Raw genomic sequence first — 24,694 nt, forward strand, 5'->3', positions numbered from 1 at the left:
AAATGAAACAAAAATAAGTAGTCGGAAGTGTTTCATGTTAAACAAACAAACAAAATTGTGTTTACATTTTTTTGACAGACTATAATAATACCGGGAAAATGTCTTTTGATTTAATGTTTTCAGATATTCCATGAATTAAAAATAACTTACGAAGGTGATAATGTTTCTAGTCAAAAATATGATTTTGGCATCTCGCGATTTTTTTTCCAGTCTTTTAGTTAATTATGAATGATATTACAGAAGCAAATAAAATCTTCACGGATCATCTTGATGGTTTTGATCACTCACTAAAAAAATGCCTTCTTACAAAAAATAAAATTAAACATTGCATTGAGGAAATTTTTTCTAATAATAATAGATACGATTCAGCCGAGTTAAATTACTGTACTGTATTTAGGATATATTTTTCAAGTTTAATTAAATTTCTGCAATGCCTCATCAAATATATCGTCACTGGTTTCTTTATTGCTATATTTTTGTATTTATTTATCATATCTCACAATTCGGTACAAAAATTTGTTATGAGAAATTGCCAAAATCTAATCTATCCCACTATGCGTACGTTACGTATATGGACTTTACCAATCTTGCGAAACTATGAATTTTTATCAGGTATTCATTTACTTTAATAGAAATTATAATTTTGTAGTTCTGTTAAATATATAAAATTTTTGATAATATGTGTTGAAAAATATGCCTTCAAATGAAAATGTTATGCAATTTTACACCAAAATGATATATTAATATATGCTGCATTCTCAACAGTTTTTCTGGACAATTTTACATTTCAAATTTTAAAAAAGCCCCAAAACGTTATTCAACTATTATTGTTAGTCATTTATGTTGTTGCAAATGATCTTGTTTTTTACTTTATACTTCTCTGTTCAGAACTTGTAAAGGAAGTTTGAATAATTTTATTGTATAAATAATATAGCTACTCAAAAGTGAAGACATTTTCGAGAATATTATGTATAATATGTAGAACTGACCTGCTGTTGCTGAAGTCTTGTTTGCTATTCCTTAGAGGCAATGTAATTTTAAAGCCCAAACTTGACCATTCATGCTAATATAATTTGCCATTCATAATAACAAACTTGACCATTCATACAAAAATTTTCTTCTTATTCTAAGAAAATTACTCCAAATCCAGGAGTTTAGACATTTTTGCACTTTCAAAATAAATATTTTTTCATTGACAATGAATCAATAGATAGCCGAAGTCTAAAAGAAATGATCTAAACCTCTATTTCCTTTAATGTTACTGCTCAATAACCATGAAACATCTTGAATACTCTATGCATAGCCGCCAACATACTAAGAAAAAAATTTGGTAGATTTTAAGAAATTATATAAATACGATGCTAACTATTGTGTAACATTTTTAACACAGGAATTCTACATTTATTTTAAACACAAAAATATTTGCGTTTTATAGTCCAATGAAATGCAAAAACTACATTTTACTAATGACTAAAAATTTAAATTCCCTGGAATATTTTCTATTTATAATTGACATTAAATAAACTTTCATGATGATTGTTTTTATTATTTTACATTTATTTTTGAATTCATAAATTTAAAAACAACAGTTATGTCTATGAATATTGAAAGAGTGACTGGGCAGCCTATTCTTGTCCTAGAAGTAATCTATGGGGGGGGGGGGTACTAATTACTTTTCATTAAGGAGAAATAGAAGTGTATAGTGAATCCTTGTGTGGAAATCAGAGTTTTCTTTATGCATTCATGACCTTTATAAATTTCTGAACAAAAGGTTCAATAACTTCATTACTCATATTTTTCTTGTTTGAAAACTAGATTCACTCATTTTGTGAAATGTAAAAGGTGGTTTATTTTGGAGTTTAAAAAGTTGAATTCATATTTTTCTTGATTCTATTTTTGCGTTGGCTTATCAGTTATCTGGACAAATGTTATTTAGAAAAAATGACTGCTCATATCAAGTCTAACGCTTATGTACTTAGAAAAGAAATTCAAAATTTTGAAGCAAGTAGATAGAAGAATAATGTTTTTATAAAAATATGTCCAGTATTTATTGGTTATAAGAAAATATTAGTCTATAGTTTTGTCAGAATGTTTGGCGAAATATTCGGCAAAGTATTTTTCCGCAGTTTTTTTTTCTTCGGAATTTGAATTAATTTAATGATGGATAATCTGAAGTTGTATTTGTTTATACATTATTAAAAATACCTATTAAAAAATATTGAAAATACATTATTAAAAATTACCGAATGTTAGGCAATATTCAGTAAAGTATTTTTCAGCAGTTTTTTTTCTTCAGAATTTCAATGGATTTAATAGTGAATAATCTAAAAGTGTATTTGTTTCTATACACTATTAAAAATAGTTTTTACACATATTTGTTAAGTTCTAAAACTTGCATATTTATGTTCTGAAAGACAAAAAGAAAAGTGAAATTTGAAGAATTAAAAGAAGATTACTTTATATTGAACCATGAGTTTTGTACAGCTTATTATTTTTTTAAAACAATATTCAGGCAAATGAATTTCGTTATTTTTTCAACACTTTTTGCTTAAAATCTTGAGAATTTTTTGTTTTGTTTTTTCTGCTTCTGTTTTAGCGCAGCATTTTAACTAAAAGTCCGTTTCTAATTTATTGTTACTTTTTTCCTGTATGATAACCAGTAACATAAACTGTTATTTTCAATGTTAAAGTTTTATTTTAAGAACAAAGAATATTTTTTTCCTACTTATCTGTGGCTTTTATCATTAATTTTTCTTTTTATCAGTGTTTTCATTGTGACATCATTTTTTAAAAAGCGTTTCTTATGAAAGGTATTCTTTTACTGTCCTTATTTTTTTTCTAGAAATCTGCCAATTTGAAAAAGTTAATTTGAGATTTCTAGCGTTAAATTTTCTGTTAATAAATTAATAATGATTTTTGTTTCAGTTTCCATCTAACTCTCTCTTTTTTTTATCAATATTTTTATTATAACAGGATAATTAAGAGAGTTTCTGTCACGCTTTATTCTTTTTTCTTGAAAATACCTTAATTGAAAAATTTAGAATGCTCGATTTTAATTTTTCGTTCAAAAATGAAGATTGATTTTTATTTTAGCTGTTTCACTTTTTATGTAATCTGTTTGTTTTTTTTATGGGTGTTTTTATGATAGCATGACATTTTTAAAAGAATTTCTGATGGACTAAGTCTCTTTTAAAGTTTTATAGATAAATTTTAAGAATATTTTTTCAACTTTAGTTTAGCTTCTTTTTTTTTTTTGATAGTTATTGTCAGTTTTTTTTTATTTATCTCAAATATTTCTGATGAATAACTATTATATTTTTTTCCCTCTTTACCTCATACCAATGATATAGCTAAGTTTTGGATATTTTTCAATAATGACTGAATTTATTTATAAATAAAAAATATTTATCAATGTTTTTTTTTTTAAATTATGTTATTCTGCAAAAGTACAGTAAAATTTTTATTAATACTATTAAATTAACAAATCACGTACTAAACATATTAGCTATTAGAAAACATATACTAAGGATTGGAACAACTGCTCCAAAACAAAATTTCTGCCCCAAAAGATGTTTTTTTTTCCCCTCAGAATAGCTCCAAGCTGCTCCGAAACTCTAATAATATTTGTATTGTTGCTCCAAAATAGCAAGCAAATGCAGGAAAAATAATTTTCTCCTAGATGCAGGGTATCTGCGCACCTGGAAAGTCATGAATTTTGGTATTGCACAAAATTTTTCATGAAATGTCATGATTTTAAATATTTTTTAAAAAAAAATCATGGAAAGTCATGGATTTAGGTCGCCAAAAAATCTAATTTTTAAAATAGAATCCCCCCCCCCCCATTGCATGGTGTTCCGAATATCTGAGGAGTTTGTAACAAAATCCCCACTCACAGTCATGTCTTATTAAAATATAAAATTTTTTTATCATGTTCTTTAAAAATTATGGTGTTCTTTCAGAAAATGAACGAAAAAACATTTCTAGAGTGAATTATCTTTTAAACTTCTGTAATTTCAGAACTTTTGTTATTATTATTTTTATTTATTTTATCTATTTAAAATTCTAGCTGAAGCATTGGGGAATTTTTTTAAATTCCAAAATGAGAACAGAAAAATCAGGAGTGTATCTTTCCTTTCCAATGAGCACGAAAAGTATCTTTAGAATATGAATCTGCAGAAAGAAAAAAAATATGCTTTTGTACTTTTTTCAGCTATTTTTTTACTTCAACTCATTCTTTACTCTGTGTTTTAAATTTAAATTCTATAAATATGAATATGCAGAGTATAAAAATTTGGGTTATACCTATCATTTCAATTAATAATATTATAATGGTTTTTAAATTTATTGTAGTGTTTTTGTTGGAGAAAATAGTAACTTCATTAAGTGATGAAAAATTCTTGGAATAGTCATGGAAAGTCATGAATTTGAAAATCTAAAATGTAGCAGATTGTAAATGTCAATTAATGTGTTTAGTTTAATCCCCCCACCCCATCGGATAGAGCTCATTAAGCAGTTATTTAGGGCTCCAATGGGTAATTGGAGAATAGAAAAAACTTATAATTGTGAGGGAATTTTATTTTGATTAAAAAAAATCAGGGAATAGTCAAGGAAAGTTACACTCTTTTATAAAAACTGAAAATTCCTTCATCATACCTGGAAAGTGACCATCTTGTCTGTAACAGCTATCAGTTATCGAATAATTCTGACATCTATTACAATTATTTGTTAAAATAATTTCACATTTTAGTCAAACTTGCATCTTTTCTTCCTCATTCACTGATATTTTTTGGTCACAAAATCTAATATTTGATTATACAAATAAAAAAAATAAATCATTTCTGATAAAAAAAAATTGTATGGTATAGATAAAATATGGTCTGGAATTTCACTGAAACTTTCCTGATATGACTGGAAAAGTCATAATTTTTTATTTTTTTTTAATTGAATCAGAACCCTGGTTATTAGTAAAATAACAAAATTCACTTGTCCAGTGATTCCGCTTAAGCGTTTAACACTTTAAACATGCCATAAATTGCCAAGGGAATGTGAAAAATAAGCTATTATGTGTCCCTTGAGATACGTAATTCTCCTAAAGAAAAATGGTTGTGCCAAAACCCATTTTTTCTGCTCCAAAATGAGTATGTTACTGTTCCATCCCTGTATACTGAATTTGCAATTGAAAACAACATACCAATTTTCATAACCAAATTCTAAGTATAAATACTCAAACCAACTCTTAAATAATATGATTTTAAACTTATGTATAAAAATATAAAAAATAATATGAAATTAGTTATTTTTTTAAAAAAATCAAAGGTGAAACTTTAAACTTTCTGGTATTATGTTCAGTTTGTTTAAATTCAAGCTATTCTTATAAAACTTATTGCTAAATAATTCTTTTGATCATTTTTGGTTTCTTCTATTTTGTCCAGTTTCTTATGGTTTAATCCACCATCCTGGAAGAGATAGGTTTCTCCCAAAGGAAATGCCAACCCTGTTTTATATTACTTAACTTTCATGATGTTGTATTACCTTGCATTTTGTGATGTTAAATTTTCACATTTTAGGAATGAACTAAGAATACAGTCTGGTTTATTTTTCTTCCATTTGAAAACTTTCGTTGAATGAGTTTAAATGGTATTTCTGTCTATTGTGGTTTTTGATGCATCATGTCTTCATTTATAAAATGATTGTTACTTTCCTAGCCTGGCTTTTCCTAGCCGTTGTCCATTACACTGTTCAAATTATATTTAGTAGGATATGATGCAGTTAATATTTTGTCATCCTCTTTTAAAAAATGAGAGGTCTATTATTCTTCTATTCTATTCTAATTTTCCAACTAATTTACATTTTCTCCAAAACTGATGAAGATCATATAAATATTTAAAAATGTCTCCCCGAGAGGAAAATCAAAAAGAAGCATGTCTGAAACATTATAGGGAGACAAAGATTCGGCATATGGAGAATATTTTGAATTCCAATTAAAAATTTTGCCGTTTGGAGTCTGTACTGAATTATTGAATGTACACAAAGGAAAACATTAGCTTATTAAAAATAGAAATTTTTATAAGCAAAAAACATGGAAAGACTTAATGAAGTATTTACATTCAATCTGTAATTTGTTTGTTAAATGCAAGCTATGTGAAGTCTCCTGAAATTCATGGTCAAATTTCTGAGTCACTATTGCAGTGAGTCACCAAGACATATGGTCTATGGGGGAATTGAAGCATTCAGTAAATGTGCACAACAATGTCAGTTGTCTGTGAGTATTTGAGAAGGCAAGCTAGTGATAAAATTTGAGGAAATAGGCATTTTCTGATAAATTTCCTGAAATTTCTTAAACAGTTTTGTAAAAAAAAAATTTCCTGTCAATGTGTGACCATTTAGTACTAAAGATATTCACAGATGTTCATGTAACCAACTTGGCAATACTTTAACCAACCTTACCCATTACTGTGAGGAACAAAATCATTTTTTTATAAATTTATTTTCGGAATGTATATTGTCATCTGCAAGCTGCTCTTTATGTATGTAAAAAGATACTTCAAGAAATTACCTTTCAAAATTTTCTTTTTTTGAGTTAACTTGGCTTATAAAATTCTTTGTAATATTTTTTTTAATAATGAAATGGAGCTTATTTTTAGGATGCCCTCTTTTTTCAAAATTGTTTTCTGTTTTTTTTTTTTTTTTTTTTTTCTCCCTTACCAAAATGTTTTTAATTTAGTAATTTTTTTACTGGTTAAGTATGTTTTTGAAATCTATCAAATGCTTTACAGTTTAGTTTGCTTTTTACAGTTTGCTTTTCATTTTGCTCTATTTTATTTCCTTAGTAATATGAGTCCTTCTTATTTTCTCAGATTGGCATGAAGAGGAGTGTTTGGTGCGGAATCCTTTCTATTATGAGCTTCCATTAGATTGCTGGCCTTGTGAAAATATTAGAACTTTGGTAGATCTTTCAGGTTTTACAAATTATAGTCATGATTATGTACTTAATGAGCAGCCTTTTATTGTTAGAGTGAGTCCACTTTGATTACTTTAAAATGTTTCTTTTCAAATTATTTATTTCTTTTGAGTGGTTACCATTATTAATTGTGGCTATTTGCAGGACAGCTTACAAGAGAATGTATCCTTTCAAGATCTTCAAAAACTTTATTATAAATATGATAAGCTTTTAGATCGAGGAACAGCTAAATTTCGGTGTAGTGAGAAGGATTTTTGTTTGCCTAATGATGTATTCACTAAAAAACCACCTGCTATAAATACATTTCATGTGATGTGGTAAGTTACTAAATCTTTTGCACTCTAAAATAAGTTTTTAATCAATGGTAACATTGTTTCATTGATTTTAGCTTTGAGTGAAAAATTTTGAAACATTTAACAAAAACTTATATACGTAGTTGGATAATATAGACGCATACACGCATTCTAAACATACTAACACTTTACAGTACAATACAATACAACATACGATAACCAGTCTTTTGACTGGTAATGGTATATTTAGTGTTAATATGAATGCAGTTCTTTAATTTCATTTTTGTTTATAACTATTTATATTAATCTTCCTCTAGTGTTAATGTGCATGTATATATTTTTATCTTTCTTTCTTCTTTTTTTTCTTTGGAATAATAAATATGTTAAAAAGTGAAATGTTTTTTTATGGTTTTTGTAATGTAATAAAATCATTCTGTGCTCAAAAAATATTATGAGCCCAGAGATGCTTAACTTTCTTATCTTATATATTTTTTTTAAAACCTGTTTCATTAGAAGAAGTGTTTTGGGCAATTTGGTGAAGGTTCATTAACTTTTTATATTGATTCTTTACAGAATATTTTTTAATAAAACATTAACTTAAATTATAACCTAACAGAGTTTTCTACTAAGCATTCTGATTCTATATCTTCCTTATAAATTTTAAAAATGTTTCATTAACACATTTTTTTTTTTTAATTATGATACTTTATAGTTAGAAATGTCATAATTTCAACTAATAATCATAGAAGTTCACTTATATATAGTATGAGCTTAACAGATAATTGGCCTTTAAATTATTCATTTTTTAAGGTAAAATTACCTCTTACTTTACCCTAAAATTACCTTTTTAAGGTAAGTTTTTTTTAAAGTCTAGATTTTTTTTATTTACTTATTATTTTCATTTTTTTACTTAGAATTCAAAAGACCAAACATACTTTTATCATGTAAGATTTCATAAAGTTTTTATTTTAATTTTTAAAAATTTATAGGGATAACAGTTTAAAAAGATATAGTTAAAAAAAGCAATCCTAAATTCAGGGATGTGATTGACAAAAACACAAAAAAGAGGAAGTTTATAACTGTAGCATTAAGCGTGCAAAAGAAGAAAAAATGATATGAATTCAATAGCCAATCTGATAATGATTACATTATTATCTATTCAAATAAATATAAATAAATGGTAATTATGTTCTTAAATAAAATCTTGATTAAAATAATTTTTTTTTAATAATTTAGATAACTTTGAGTAATTATGCATAAGCACAATTTTATGTATCACATCATTTAAAAAAAACATTTCTTTAATGGTCAAAGGACCTTTATGGACCTTCTCATCAGTTCTTTGTTTTTTTGATGGTCTTTTATTAACATGACTGATCTGTAGACTGCGCTTTGCAGACTTTTGATCATCAGTGTTGATAGGACAAGAAAGTTCATTTCTCACACAATTTTTAAAATCCTTAGATTAAGAATCGCGATGTTGGATTTCAAAATCGCGTGAATAAGAATCGCGATGCTTGATTTTAAATTCGCGTGAAAAAGAATCGCGATGCCGGATTTTAAAATCGCGTGAAAAAGAATCGCGATGCCGGATTTTAAAATCGCGTGAAAAATAATCGCGATGCCGGATTCTAAAATCGCGTGAAAAAGAATCGCGATGCCGGATTTTAAATTCGCGTGAATAAGGCGGTATCGGATTTTAAAATCGCGATGTTGGATTTTAAAATAGGGTGAATAAGAATCGCGATGTTGGATTTTAAAATCGCGTGAATAAGAACCACAATGTTTGATTTTAAAATAGCGTGAATAAGAATCACGATATTGAATTTTAAAATCACGTGAATAAGAATCACGATATTGGATTTTAAAAGCACGAAAATGCAAATCGCGGTATTGAATTTTTAAATCGCGTAAATAAGAATCACGATGCATAATTTTTAGAGTCCGTGAATACTTATCGCAACGAGTAATGTTTAAACCGCGTATAAATACGAAAATCGATGTTTGAACCATTACGCGGTTGTATTACAATCGCGTGATAACGAATCGCAATATTGAAATTTGAAAATATATATGAATACGAATCGCGACATTGGATTTTAAACTAGCGGGAATATGAATTGCGATATTAGGTTTTAAAAACGTTTAAATACAAATCGCGATATTGGGTTTTAAAAACGCTTAAATACAAATCGCGATATTGAATTTTTAAATTGCGTGAATGGGAATTGCGAGTAATGATTTTTAAATCGTGTAAAAACGAATCTCAACAAGTAACTTTTAAATCAGTTAAATACGAAAATCGTTGATTTACATAATAATCATCTAAATAAGAATCGCAATTTTAGCAGATTCTGGCCCAGTTCCTAATATTTCAAATTCTGTAAATCAGCCAATCAAAAGAAATCAAATATCAGCGGCCGAAACGAAACTGCTTAGGACTTTTTTTCTTTTTTCCAATCTATAGCGGAAGTCGCGGTTGTCAAGGCTACGGCGTACATGCCGGAATTCTACCCATTTTCTTCTGAAGATCATTTTTTCAGGAGGCTATTGCAGGGGGGGGGGAGACCGTCGCAAGTCCGACTATATCGTTCGTTCGACTCCCCAAAAGTTTTTGGAACATGGTCGGAAATTTTAAAAAAGTCTTTCATCCCTGAAAAGATAAGAGAGTAGTGTAGTTAATGACGGCATTGTTTTACCAAGGTCAACCACTTTTACCCCAGCCAGCAGATTGACATGTGAAGAAAGGTTTATTGGGGGCTTCAATACTTTCGCTCCGCCGAAGAAAAAAATTTTCAACAAAATATCATTTACTGCATAAAAAAATTTTCGCGCGGAAATTTATGAAAAAAGAGCAGAAGATATGGAGAAATCTGAAAAAAGCGGAAATCAGCGGATCCGCGGAAGAATCACATCCCTGTAAATTATATAATTTTTAATCTATTTTATGATAATGCAGTTTCAGAATAATATATTACTCTTTCTTAAAAACTATGTGTTATCTCATTAATTTACACCTTAAAAAAATGACAATGTTTTGTTCATATTAAGTTGTGTTTATTTCAAAAGGATTAAAATGTTATAGAACACCAGATGAAAAAGATTGTGTCAATAATTTTAACGAGGGCTTATTAGCAAATTTTATTTTCATCTCTAGATTTAAATCACTTATTTCATAAATTTTGAATTAACTTCGTAGATTTCAAAAATATTCTTGATATTATTTTCATGATTCATTTCATCATTTATATTATTTTCATAATTTTCTTTTTTGATTATGTCTTCACTGTTTAATTTCTTTTAAAATTTTATAGGTTTCTCACTCACTCATGTTTTGTTCTTCGTTCTGTGTTAATTTGCTATCTACCTTAGTTATATTTCTGTTATAAATGTTTTTTCTTTATACACTGGTGGTATTTTACTTTATACAGGAAAATAAATCGCGTTGCTGCTGCTCGTGTAATTAGAAAAATCTTTCCTCGTCCGTACTTCATTCCAAATAATAGTGAAGTGGCTTTAGAACGATACTTGTATCTTAGTGGATCAGAAGCACCTCAATTCTTCTTGGTATTATTATTTTTTCTCATTTCATTGTGGCTCATTGATCAAATGGAGGAAACTCAAGATATCGGTTTATGTTTAGTTATTCTAACAATATGTATCTGCATCAATAATTATTTACGTTTAGCCCACTTATGTTTTCTTTGGATAATCTTAATTTTTATCTCATTTGTCTTTGGTTGCTAACTGTCAATTTCGAACGTAGTTTAGGTTAGAACAGAAAATCCAATGTTTTCATAGTAGAAACTGTAATAGTTGTCGTGTGAAAAAAAAAGTTTTTGAAAATATTTAGTAATAAAAATAGAAAAATGAACTGAGTAATAATCATTTATCATTTGAGCAAAGCATCTGATGAATGATAAACATCTTTTAAAACATGTGGGCTATATTCGAACTTCTAGAAACTATTATGCTTGCTATGTAAGATTAATTACTAAATTAAAAACTATGAAATGTATATTGTTAAAATAAAGTTCATGATTAGTTTTTATTAAAACATAAAGCTTATTTTTAGCCTTAAAATGTTCTTAGGAATATTAAAAAAATTTCTAAGAGCTACTTCTGCACTTGAACAAAAAATATGTTTTAATAATAACTGTTTATTTTAATAAGCTCTGAGTTTTTATCTTCTTGAAGTATGTTTTGTGCAATTTCTAAACAGAAAAAAAAATTTCATTTGCTATTTATTAAATATGTTTTTCTTACTAATAAATTATATAATTTAAATAATAATTTTTCATCTAACTACTGAAAGTCACTATTTTTTTTTAAAAAAGAACAAAAATTACTTTTTTTTAAAAAAAATTAGAAATTGTGTTTTAGTCTGGTTTCAAAATATTAACTTGTTCACTACCAATCTCACTCAAGTGCTTAATTTATTTAATATATTTAGTCTTAGAGTAGCATGCCCTGATTGGGTGAGATCAACAGCAAATGATATTTAACGTAATTCATATTGAATTGTAATAATTATTTTATTGGTATATTGAAACTCAAAACTTCTTAAACTATTTATCTTCAAATCACTAAAAGTTATTAAACCTTTTATCTTTGAGCCACTGAAGTTCTTTATGATTTTGTTTCAAATTATTATTTTGTATTTTTATTTCTTGCTTTAGTTTCTACTTTATTTTTATTATTTCATTGATTTTTATTTTATGTGTATTAAAACCTCAATCCAAATGTTTTCTTTATCAGGGATATTCATGTGCAGGTAACTTTTACAATAAGCAAAATATTAAAAATATTTATGTTTATTTTTATTACTGTTTTCAAGAGTGGTACAAAAGCCTATAAAAACCACTTCCTGAAAGATATTTATATTTAGTAATATTGAAACATTGAAATGATTCACTAATTGTTCATGACTTGCTCCTTCTAATTATTCATAGAATATTTTTTATTTTAATAACTTTATTTATTCTTGAAACTTATAAAAAAACATCTAATAAATCCAATATCAAATTTCTCAATTTTGTTTTACGATCTTCTATATCCCAAAATATCAAAGGTTAAATAATATTTTTTGTTAGGCTTTAGAAAAGTTACAAACTTCAGAGTTTTGTAAAATTTATTAATATCCATTCTTTTATATAAAAATATTTATGTTATAAAATATAATAATTCTCATAATTGGATACCTTGGGAAGTTTGTTGAAATACAAGACATTCATATTTCATGGGGAGAACAAAGTCGATATAAGGCCTACAATAGTACTCACTATTGTAGGCCTTATATCGAAATTTTTTTGACAAAATGACTATCATCATTTTACTATCTATGCATTAAATAGTTTTTCAAAAATAATTTTGATAAAAACAACTTTTCATGAAGTAATGCTGTTAGCTCATACAGAACATGATTAAATTATAAATGCATGTAAATTTTTAGAATATATTCTTTAGCTATTTTAACAGGTCTTATTAGATGGATAAAAAAATCATCAATTAATTACATTTTAAATACAAAACTATACTCATTGTTTTACTTTTTTAAAAGTAGGAAATGTTTCAAGGGCTTTTTTAAAAAAAATTTGAATGAGTAGAGATATAACTCAAATAACCAGCTAAGAATTTTGAGTGAATCATGCACATTTTCTAACCATTTGTTTTTCCCCCATTGTATTAGCTGGTTGTCATTTCACTGGAATTCCCATTGTTAAGTTTTTAACTAATTACAGCAAATTGTGGTAAAAAATAAAGTGTGTTTTCTTAATTTAAAAATTTTAGCTTTACTTACCAGTGGTAAAAAATAAGATGCATTTTCTTATTTAAAAATTGTGGCTTTATGTTTTACATATTTTTTTATTTAATGTAAAATAAATTATCCTCTAAGTTGATAAAATTCGTATTATGTTGATCTGCTTACGTTATACTACTTAAAAAAGATTCTGACTTGACTCGGCAAGTTATTTTTACACTAGTAAAAGTGTGGAGTATCCAGAACTGATATTATGTTTAATCTTAATTTTTTGGAATATTCTGGCTACAAACATATTACAAATATACAAAATGGAAGTTTGTGGTGTTTAATTAATTCTTAACTATATCACATTTTTATGATATAACGATAGTTTGATATGTATGTTTAAAATAAGCCTGTAAAAGGAATTTATTTAAAATCTGAATTGTATGAAAGAACCTAAATCGATTTGATTTCGATAACCTTGTGAGTAAAAATAAAAAAGTTGATCTTTTTCATTTTTAGAATTTTTTACTCCTAAATTTCTTCATTCTTTGATGATCATTAAGTTTAGCAATGTTTAGAACAATTTTTTTATGACTATTTTCAAGTTCAGAATGAATAAGGAATTATTACTAAAAGGCTTAGCTTATATAGAGAGCTGTTCTGTTTTGTATTATTTTAACCCCCTTAGAAAGTTTTCCTTCTTTAATTAAACAAAGATCCCACTACCTAGAGGTATCTCAGTGATCTTTTTTACATCAGACTTAGTTTATATCACTATTTGACTTCTTTGTCATATTTTTTTTACATTTGCAATATAGTCTAAAAATTTTAAATTTTTTATCAATCCTGTTTTAACAAATACTCTAGAAAAAGTTTTGAAACAACTTTGCAACATTATATCCTAATTGTCACTTCATTAACCATAATTTTTTTTACTTATGGTTTGAAAGGCTAAATGTTATGAATTAATAAAAAAAAACTTGTCGCATAACTCATGCTTCCTTTAGCAATATTTAGCATATTTCAAAAATTCTCACTGCATCATAAAAATGTCTAAAATTTTAAAATTATAGTTATAAGTTGTGTAATGAATGATAATTGAAAACAAATTAAGAGCTTTGATATTTATTGTTTTAGGGCAGATCCTCTGCAAGCTGCCAGTGCAGATTTAATAATTAATAAGCATTATTAAAAGCAGATTATTTGAAGATTTTTTTTATGATTATAAAGTTTGATGAAATAAATGAGTTAGATACAGGGTATCTTAAATTACAGTAACAATTTTCGAAATTTTACAACCAGAAAAAAAAATTTTTTTTTTTGCAATAAATATGACAAAGCTTTTTCTCCAGAGCACCAGAACTTTCTTGCATATGCATGGGAGGCAGTTTGTGATTTGCTTACATGGGGGGAGAGGGATACAGATATACCAAATATATACATACATAATATTTAAACAGTCTCCTCATTATGATATATTATTGTGGTTGATGGTGGACGGTTCGAAAATATCATGATGTGGGATTTTCATTCTATGAAAGAGTTTAAAAAATTGTGCTGTTATTTTCTTTGGTTTTCAGTTTTATTACTTACAGTATCATTTGTCAAAACACTTTTGAATTAAAATCAGAAACTCTGTGAGGAAAATATATGTATATTCTATTACAGGAAGTTGATACAAAGTTTTATTGTAACTTTAACCATTTTCCTGTTAAAAGAGGTTTTTAAAAATAAAAAAAAAAACAGTCTAATTAGAACACCTGTAGAATAAAATACTAATAATATTATCATGCGCTCTAAATTTTTAAAATAACTCTAGAATAAATAATAAAACAAATTATGAATATTTTTATTGAAAATTTCTCATTTTGTTCTTAATGTTTAACATAGCATATTTACAAATGTTCATTTTCAGTATATAGCTTAAATAAAATATAAATTTTTAAAAATTGTAAATGAAACAATTGTTTAGGCTTCCAAATGGGCTTTCATTACCAGTCTTAACTAGTGTTCTTCTTAAAACTTAGAATGCAATTAAATTGTTATAACTGCTTTCTTTTAATGGAATCAAACAAATTTAAAATTGTTTGAGACATTTTAAAAAGCTATTTTCACCCAAAATAAATGATGAAAAATTGTATACTTTAAAAGAAATAAAATTGTAAACTGCATATTTTTACCATTAAATCTTGTTTATTGTAGTTTTTCTTATTGTTTAGAGATAATTTTTTTTAAGAATGGTTCCTATTTTACATCATTTAATTAATTTAAAGAAGATTTTTAATAAACTCTTCTTTTTTTTTTATGTTTAGCCATTAACAGACTTTGCTAATGTATGGGTTGCACAAGGACAAGGTTATCGCCTTATTGTTTTAGATCCATCTGAGCCATGTATTTCAAATTGTTCTGCTGTATCTGTGCTACTACGGCCAAGAGATGTGTGTGAGTGTAATTTTTCTAACCTTCTTAATCTTTAAAAACTAAAAATAAGAACACTTGGGAAACATTAGAGCTGCAGCCAAAGACCAGAAAAGATGGATTACCTTGATAAAGGCCTTATAAATCATTGAGAGGGGGAAAAACTTATGCAGGTTTTAATTTTGCACTGGAAAACAACTAAAAAGAGATTGATTATCTTCGAGATCCTATCGATCGTAAGATTCTCAGCAATTTAAAGCCAATAGTCTTCAAGTGATTAATATAAGTTCAGAGATCCAGGTTCTAGATTCACAGCCTACGTAAATTTTTCGCAATTCTTAACCTCTCTATATGGTTTGTGACCTCATGTTCCATGCAAGTTTTTCAGAGTTTTCTCAGAGATCACCCCTCTGAATTTGTCAGTTGAATTTCAAAAAACCTTGTCTAGGTATGAACTTTTAGTCATAAGAAATTTTGAAGCTAGAATAAGAATTTTCACTAATTACTATTTTTTACGTCTATACAAGGGGCCATTAAGAATTGAAATAGTGAATGATCAAATAATTAACCCGTGTTGAAGGATAGTAACATCCAAGTCACGCGAATTACAAGGATTTTTGTTCCGAAACAAGATAGTTTTAACACCAAGCAAATGTTTTTTATTCTCTTCAAAAATCAATTTGTAGCTAACAGAAGAAAATATTCATATAGTTAAAAAAAACACCTTTTAATAGCTTTATTTTTGCATTATGGCATATAAAAAAATCAGGTATTAATGGGTTAATGAGATGTTACTATATGTAAACCAACCATTGAATGAATTCAACCTCTTGTTGCTTCTGCAGTACTTATGTCTACTTGTATTTCTGACTGCATGTTTGTAAATCATACGTCTTAATTTTAGTGCTGCATTCATTTTATTAATGCAAAAAGAAGAATCTAAATTTCTCAACTGGTATGATTCAGTTACCTCGAGGACTTCGATACTGCATAAAAAAAAATATAAAAAAAAGCATTTAAGGCTCAAAAATATTATTAAAACTAAGATATTATACTTATACAGTCGGACCTCTATTTAACGAAGTCGCTAAATCCCGAAGAAAAGTTCGTTATATGGAAAATTCGTTAAATAGAAAATCATCTTTTGAAATACTTACACAACGTAGAATAGGTTTTAAATTCACGGATACTAGAAATAATTAAAATTGCAATTGATACACCTTTATCTTGTAAATTATTATCAATTAATTATTTTATAAATCTAACCCATAAAAGAAATCTGCAATGAAAGTAAGAATAGAACAAAACATTATCCAGTGTGTTATACTATCATGCTACATATATTTTCCCCTGAATAAAAATGCTAAATTTTTATTTATTAAAATTATTGCTGCATTTATTATAAATGTAATTTTAAACATACATATTCCCATGCATTCTTAATTTTAATTACTATTGATAAAGTCTGTTAATTTTGTCTGAGTTTTTTGTTTGTAAAAGTGTTTTTTCTCATAATAGGTCTCGCATTTTTGTAATGCACCAAAAATTCCTTCAGGCGTATTCTCCTCAAACTGCAATCCACGTCGAATTGTTTCAAATGATTTTAACATTTCATCATATGAAGGTTTGCTAATTTCTTCATCATTTCCGTCTTCATCTTCCTCACAATTTATAGCTGTATTGTTTTTATTTTTCACAAAGTCCAAAATATCTGATTCAGTTAATGTTTCGGTGGTTTCAGCTTCAAAATCAATAGAAAGAAAATCATTTATCCGTACATCATCATTAATTTCGTGGTTCTCTCTTAGCTGTACCCACATTTTTTTAAGTTCCTCTAAAGGAATATCATCCTCGTCCTCACTTTCCAAATTCTCAGCGTTGACAAAGAATCCAGCTTTAGCAAAACTGTTACGAATGGTGCGATCTGTAACATCAGAGTTCCATGCTTTGGAAATTTCTGTTATGCTTTCTCGCAAATTGATCTTTGGCATTGATTGCTCATTTTCAAGCGCAGCGATAACTTTTTGTACCATTCTTTTGCGGTAGTGCAGTTTAAAGTTTTGAATCACCCTTTGATCCATTGGTTGTAGCTTCGATGTAGTGTTTGGAGGCAAGTAAAAAACTGTAATGTTTTTCAGTTTTTTGTTGATATCCTTCGGGTGGGAAGGGCAATTGTCGAAAATTAGAGCAATTTTGCGATGCTCTGAAATCATAAGTTTGTCCAACTTTTGAATCCATTTTTCACAAATGTCTGCCGTCATCCATGATTTTTTGTTGAATTCATAATCAACCTCCAAAGATTTCGTGCCCTTAAAACATCTTGGAGTTTTGCTTTTTCCTATAATTAAGGGTTTTAATTTTTGATTGCCAGTCATATTTGCCCCTAGCATGATAGTTATTCTTGCTTTGCTGTGTTTTCCTCCAAAGCATTTTTCATTTTTAAATGTTAGGGTCTTTTGAGGCAAACATTGAAAAAAAAAAGCCGTCTCATCAGCATTAAAAATGTTTTCTGGCTTATAATCTTTTAAAATTTTATTAAGAGTCTCTGCAATCCAACTTTCACAGTCCTTATCACTGACGTCATTACATTCACCAGACATAACTTTTCCTACAATTCCTTGTTTTCTTTTAAACTTGTCAAGCCATCCACTACTTCCTCGAAATTCATCGTGTCCCAATGCCTTTGCAAATTGCATTGCTTTCTCGGTTATTAAAGGTCCAGTGATCGGCACGTTTTTATCTCGCATTGCGTGTATCCACTTCTTAACTGCCTCATTCACATCTTCATAGACACATGTTTTCAAACGTTTTGAACAAGGATTTGGTAAATCATTGTTTTTAATCTTATCACGGTTTCTTATTATCGTTGATAAGCTGCTTGAAGGAATACCAAATTTTGATGCAATATCTTTTTTTTTTTTACGCCTCTATCCACTTCTTGAAGAATTAAATTTTTTTCTTTAATAGTCAGGCACTTTCGCTTCGACATTTTGCAGCCGCAAGAAAAGCAACAAGCAGCACACTCTGATCAGCAATCTAAAAACAGGAGGCGATTTCGAGAACGGAGCTCTACTGAGTGAACATTGAAAGTTTTTCTAGAAAGGAAGTGAACAGCGGGGGTGGGGATAATAGGACATGTCAATAAGGGACCAGGGACCACACACTTTGATAACCCATTCATTTTATCTTCTCTACTCATTTCCTATTCAAGGAATTTGACCCTTTCCCCCCTTTTCTAGTGACGTTGCATTTCCTGTATGAAATGCAAACAAAAAGGGAAAGGAATTTTATTGCTTTCTCTAAAAGTTAAGGGGGTGCGAAAATCAGTTCAAGGTCATTTCCCCCATGAAATGCGTTACAAGTTAATAATTTTCTCAAATATTTTGGGAAATGGGGAAAGTAGATCTCAAAAAAAAAATTCGTTAAATAGAAAATTCACTTTGCTATTTAGAAGTTATTTAACGAAGAAATTTCCAAAATGTTCTTGGTTCCACGAAAAAATTCGCAAAAAAGAGAAATTCGTTAAATAGAAGTCCGACTGTAGTTCCAAATTGAGTCAATGCAAAATATTTATAAGCCAAATCTATATTGCATACTCTTAAGTAAGTTGATGGCTATGTGACAGATTAAGTCTGACCAAAAAGAAAGACCCGTAGAAAACTATTTTATTCATTTTTGTAATCAGTTTAAAATAGTTTTCCCCTAGCTACGAACAGTTATGAAAGTTTACTGTTTACAAATTATTTTTAAAAAAAGTAACACTTAAGAATACATTTTTGTCATTTAATAGTAATTTTATGTGTAATATTTATATTAGATACTAATATAAATAAATAATATTAAGTAATTTGGATTTTGTTATATACGTATCGCTGTACTTCTGATTACAGATACTTAATTTGGAAAGGGGGTACTTACGTTTATCTTAAAAAGATTAACCTTATCCATGCAAGTTTTCAGTGTTGAAGAAAAATAATTTTGCAATATTTTCTCTTAAATATTCATATAAATTTTGTCTTTTTTTATTAGATTTTAAATTGATCCAATTAATTACAGTGTATTACAACTGGCAGTTCTGGAGACCAAGATCACGTCCAGCAAATTTATGTGAAGAAATGAGCATTACCTTTGTCGGTTCTTTCTATTGAGATATTTTGATTGATATGGAATGGAGTTGTATTAATCTATATACTATAACAAGACACTATTTACAAAATATATTTATTGTGATATTTGACTTGACAGATCTATAAAATATGTATGAATTCCAGATATATGTAATATAGAGTGATATACATAATCACATTTTAAAATGGAATTGTACTTCATTAAATGGACGGATTAAAACACATTTAGACTGAAACCATTTTATACAACATATCTCAAAAAATGCAAAATAGTATTTATACAAATGAGTCCAAATTTTTGAGAAAACTTGTAAAGGGTAAATGAATATAAGAGGAACAAAAATTGTAAAGAACAAATGGCAAACAGTGTAAACAAATTAAAATTGCTAAACCTAATGCTGTTTAAGAACAAGGAGAGCAAACTACAAATTAAAAAGTAATCACCCTTAAGCATTTGATTTAATAAATGAATTATAAAGAACTAGATATGACTTTAATGGTTCAAAGGGATCATCTCAAACATGCTATTCTAATATTGTCTCATGTTTTTTTTTTAAAAAAATGCATCTAAATTTGGTTTAAACTCAAAATGTTTGTCCATCTTGTGAAATAAACATCTTTCCATTCATTATAAGTTTTGTACATGTGATGCATTAGACATGTGGTTAGAAATTTCATGTCCCACTACAATTTTTGTTCCTCTTAACATATTTTACTAACCCACTGAGTGAATTTCAACTCACTCTATGATTAATAATTTTAATAAAGGTTATAAAATATGCAATATACAAAGCAAAACATTTTCATAAATGGACGGATTATAACACATAAATATTAAAACTACATTATTTATATGACTAACTTTTAGAAATCAAAATATAGTATTTATAAATGCCTTTAATCAAAAATTTTTAAATGAAGTGAGAATTTTAATAAGAAATATTAAAAATTTGCTGAACCCGAAAGTCATATTATTTGAAAAATTTTTTTAACTCATTTTACATTATAATAATCGGGAACTACTATAAAATGAAAAATTTATAATGTAAAAACTTTTTTGGTTGAAAAATACGAGGAATAAATCTCACATCATAATTTTGACTTGAGAACATCAAGAGTGAAGAGGTTTAAACAATTGAAGATATGATTCCAAATATTATGCAGGGATGAGAGTAGTCAGAAAGTAAAAAAGTGGAAAATCCAAGAATATATATACGAATTCGTGAATATGAATCACTACTATTGAGGGTTTTAAAAACCCGTAAATTTGAATCGCAATATTGGATTTTTAAATCTCGTAATGTATGATAATTAAATCACGTGAATACGAATCGGAATGCGTAACTTTTAAATCAGGTAAATACAAAAATCGATGTTCGATATTAAAATCGTGTAAATAAGAATCAAGGTATTAGTAGATTCTGGGTTTGGGATTCCTAAAAGGCTTGTTTGTGTTTTGTTTAGCCATAATAAACAAAAATTTACAAGATTAGTGAATGAGCAAATAAATATTTTCACAGCTATTTATTATTTTGTTTGCTTTCACGCCAGAAAACGGGAATCAGCTACACCTGAATTACAAAAATATGAGCTATCTGGCGGGCAGGTAAAAATACGAAAAATCTTATTTTCTGCATGTGAACGCGTTAAAATAAGTTTATATGGGGGGGGGGGGTTATCAGCTAGGACATAATTTGAAAATCGGAAATAAATATAATTATTTTATTTCAACTACTGAATTTTCAGAAAAAGCGGAATATTAAAAAATAAAAAAAACATTGAACTTTTAGAAAATCGGAGTGTTTGATAAAAAGGCTGAAATTCGAGAGACAAAAGCAGAAAACTCTCATCCCTGATTATGACAAATTCCTCCATTTTTATTACTATAGATAGTTGTTATAAAAATAGTATATTAAAATAATATTTTTAAACTTACAATACTAGAAACAAAACATTTTTAAAATTCAAGAAAAATAGCTGTCTGTATTATCCATTAATAAATTTTAAAGAAATTGACATACTCAATAAACCTTGTTTTCAAGTAAGTATATGTTAAATGAAGACTAAGGGGGGACAAATGGTTTATATTCATAAAATATGATTCTGTGAAGAAAAAAAAAACGAATTTAAATGTTTCATATTATTTAGGAGCTAGCATACAATTGCAATCATAAAAATATACAAGAATATCACAAGCATGTTATTTACATAACATTACAAAACAAAATTAAAAAAATTTTACGTGGAGATAAAATTTGAAAATCGGATTCTTCTCCAATCAATACTTCCTCAGTAGAAGTAGTCGTCTTCATTTTTAAAGTGTGATAATTTTCAGGGAGAACCGATTTTCCGCGTTATTTATTTGTGAAAACTTAGTAATCCTCAAAATGCAACAGATGGTGATCCAATTGTCTTTCTTTTTTTTTAAATGAACAAAACCCAATCTTCCCCCTAGTCTTCAAAAGTAAACCATGAAACAAATTCAAGTAACTGATATTCATGATGAAATTTTTCCATACCAAAAAAAAGTAAAAATCATTGGTTTGTAATAAAGGAAGGCATTGAAAATATCACACAAAACAACAATAAAACCTAGTATCTTTATGCATCTTACTCACAAATTTTATCAGCATTCGATGTCCAGTTGAATAAAATGCAACATTAAAGAGAGCATCTTGAATGTATAAAATAACATTGTAAAAAATAACAAATAAACAAGCCAAAAGCCATCTAATGATTTTTCGAAAAAAATGAAAATGATTGAAAGTTGATAACCTAAAATATACCTCGATAGTAAAAATAAATTGAAGCTCTTTCACAAAAAGGTTGAAAATCAGGTGGATCATCGGTAAAAGTATATAATTTTTAACAAAAATAAAGAGATTCTTATGATATTTTTCAACATAAATATGAAGCAAAAGGCAGTTATTTCTTAAGTCAGCAAAAAATATTTAATACTGATTACCAACACCAATTTTTTCCATGCTTTTTCATTAAAAAAAATAAAAGATTGTGGAGAAGAAACAGTTTAAAATTTATGCTAATAAAGCTGACCAAAGAAAAATTTTTGCTAATTAACCAAAGACAAATTTAATCTTTATTTTTCTAATTTATTTTGTTAATGAATAAAAATACTAAGAAAATAGTCATACAAGAAAATTAGAAAAGTGACTATAATTGCTATTATTAAACTACTACAATTAACAATAAGCAAAACTTCATTGGATATAAGATAAATCAAAAGTTCTTTTTTTAAAAAAAAAAAGCTTGATATACTTTTACTAATCAAACATTAATGTCATAGAAAAATAAGTCTTAAAAAATTGACATAAAACTTTTCAATGAAAAATTTAGTACCAATAAATAACGGTAAAAATAATTAAAAATTGCAAGATATTTTAACAAACCACACCCAAATATAAAAAAATAAAAACCGGTATTCACATTCTTCTAGTAACAAATAGAAATGCTAAAAATGTAAAAAGTAAAATAAATTTATTTGTAGACAAAAAAGTTCCTGCATTGCACCATTGATCAAACTCACAGAAACAATAGGTCACTTCATCATAATGTGTGCTGAAATCAAAAGTTTATATTAAATTTTAATTAGAATCTCTTTTATAAAATATTAGAAACACTAATAACTTTAAAAAATTCAAAAATTACTTCATATTTAACAGCAGTTCTGCTCTGAACTGCTTATATAATTTTTTTTTTTTAATCAAAATATCTACATAACCAATAATAACACTGAAAAATATGAAAAAAAATTTCTTTTGCCCCACTTTACAAATACATGAATTTAAAGTTAAGTTTGAAATTAAATTTAAAATTTGGGTACCGTATATTCCGGCGTATAACGCGCACTTTTAATACAAAAAATAACATTGGAATTTATGGGTGCGCGGTATACCCCGAATATAAAAAATTATAGATTAAAAAAATTTAAATTTAGAAAAATATTTTTATTTTAAAGAAATAACATACCTATATACTTCATTGATTTTCGTTATTACATAAATAGTTCATTATATTCGTCTTCCGTTATTTCTTCAGGTACGTCATCACAATCTGTTTCGTCTTCATCATCTGTGTTACCCTCATCCATGAATAAACAGTCATCTTCTGATCCGTCCAGATTATTTGAAATGCTGCATTTTTTAATGATTTTCTAACCATCTCAGTCTTAATTTCATCCCATGCTTTTAATATCCATTCGCACACTGTTTCCAAACTTGCATGACGCATATATCCTCCTTTCTTAAAGGTTTTCTCGCCCTCCAACATCCAAGTGTTCCACTGTTTTTTTAAATTGGCTTTAAAAGCAGAATTCCAATGGCTGAACTAATGGTGCCAATCTGCCCATAATAACTGCCACATCGGTGTTACATTCTTTCAACAATTTTTTTTGCATTATCTGTAAGGTGAGATCTAAACATGTCCCACACTGAAAGGCTTTCTGGTTTTCTATAGATACTAGACGAGATATTGTACATGTACAATCCAAATTTTCATGCGCGTTATACGAAGAGTATATCTTAAAATTTAAAAAAAATTATTAGAAATTACGGGTGCGCGTTATACGCCGGAATATACGGTATTTTAACTTCATGAACATAATTTTTGAATCCATCATTTTTGTAGGAAGAGAAGAGACTAAACAAATAAAATGCATAGTTTATTTAATGACCAACTTTCTTTTTTTTTTATAGCTTGCTGTAAATGTTTGTTTATTTTTTAAAAAAAAAACTTTTTTTCTTTATTTACCCAACATAATCTGTTAATGTGAATCATTATTTAAAATATTTTTGAACTATAACAATGAGTGTTTTGAAAATGTAAGCATTTTTTGAGAGGTCATGATCAATGCTTTTAAAGTTATTTAGGAAAAGTTCATAGGAAGGAGTGCTTAAACTCTGCCAAGATATATAACTAGTTTGTCGGTAATTGATTTTTCAATTCTCCTTTCACTACCACTTGGAAAAATCATTATTGGAATGAGCTAAATTTGGCAGGTATGCTACATTATATTGTATTAAACATAATTACAGTCATTTTAAAATATGCTGGGCAAATAAAATATTATATTAAAACAACAAGGAGAGAAGACTTTTCCTATAGTAAAAATAAACAGAAATGTGTAATT

At 27.5% G+C, this 24,694-nt stretch overlaps 2 protein-coding genes across 3 annotated transcripts in view; one reads left to right on the plus strand and one right to left on the minus strand.

Moving 5' to 3' along the window:
• LOC107443802 (uncharacterized) lies at window positions 1–19,784 on the plus strand. 2 transcript variants are annotated; one of them, XR_015430998.1, is made up of 7 exons: window positions 1–612; window positions 6,858–7,015; window positions 7,106–7,278; window positions 10,686–10,821; window positions 15,316–15,445; window positions 16,940–17,045; window positions 19,478–19,784. XR_015430998.1 is itself a non-coding variant. In XM_016057795.5 (6 exons), exons 1-6 carry the CDS (start codon window positions 225–227, stop codon window positions 19,567–19,569), a joined length of 1,077 nt encoding a protein of 358 aa, XP_015913281.2. In that variant the 5' UTR covers window positions 1–224; the 3' UTR covers window positions 19,570–19,784. The 2 variants fall into 2 exon arrangements, 1 of the variants encoding a protein (XP_015913281.2); XM_016057795.5 differs by lacking the exon at window positions 16,940–17,045.
• Window positions 19,629–24,694, minus strand: part of crim (QVR superfamily protein crim) — a 15,743-nt gene continuing 10,677 nt past the window's right edge. Inside the window, exon 4 of the mRNA XM_016057794.4 lies at window positions 19,629–23,124. Coding sequence (XP_015913280.1) covers window positions 22,989–23,124 — 136 coding nt within the window. The 3' untranslated portion in view covers window positions 19,629–22,988. The remainder of the gene's footprint in view (window positions 23,125–24,694) is intronic.

Source organism: Parasteatoda tepidariorum, chromosome 12 (assembly GCF_982258835.1).
Source record: "Parasteatoda tepidariorum strain Cologne lab strain chromosome 12, Ptep-v5.0, whole genome shotgun sequence".
In the NCBI taxonomy this organism is placed as follows: Eukaryota; Metazoa; Arthropoda; class Arachnida; order Araneae; family Theridiidae; genus Parasteatoda; species Parasteatoda tepidariorum.

Excerpts from the sequence above, each read along its gene's own strand:
- LOC107443802 (XM_016057795.5), top strand. The coding sequence starts at position 225 with ATGAATGATATTACAGAAGCAAATAAAATCTTCACGGATCATCTTGAT. Across the intron at positions 10,822-15,315 it reads AAGCACCTCAATTCTTCTTG|CCATTAACAGACTTTGCTAA; the intron begins GTATTATTATTT and ends TTTTATGTTTAG. Across the intron at positions 15,446-19,477 it reads ACTACGGCCAAGAGATGTGT|TGTATTACAACTGGCAGTTC; the intron begins GTGAGTGTAATT and ends AATTAATTACAG.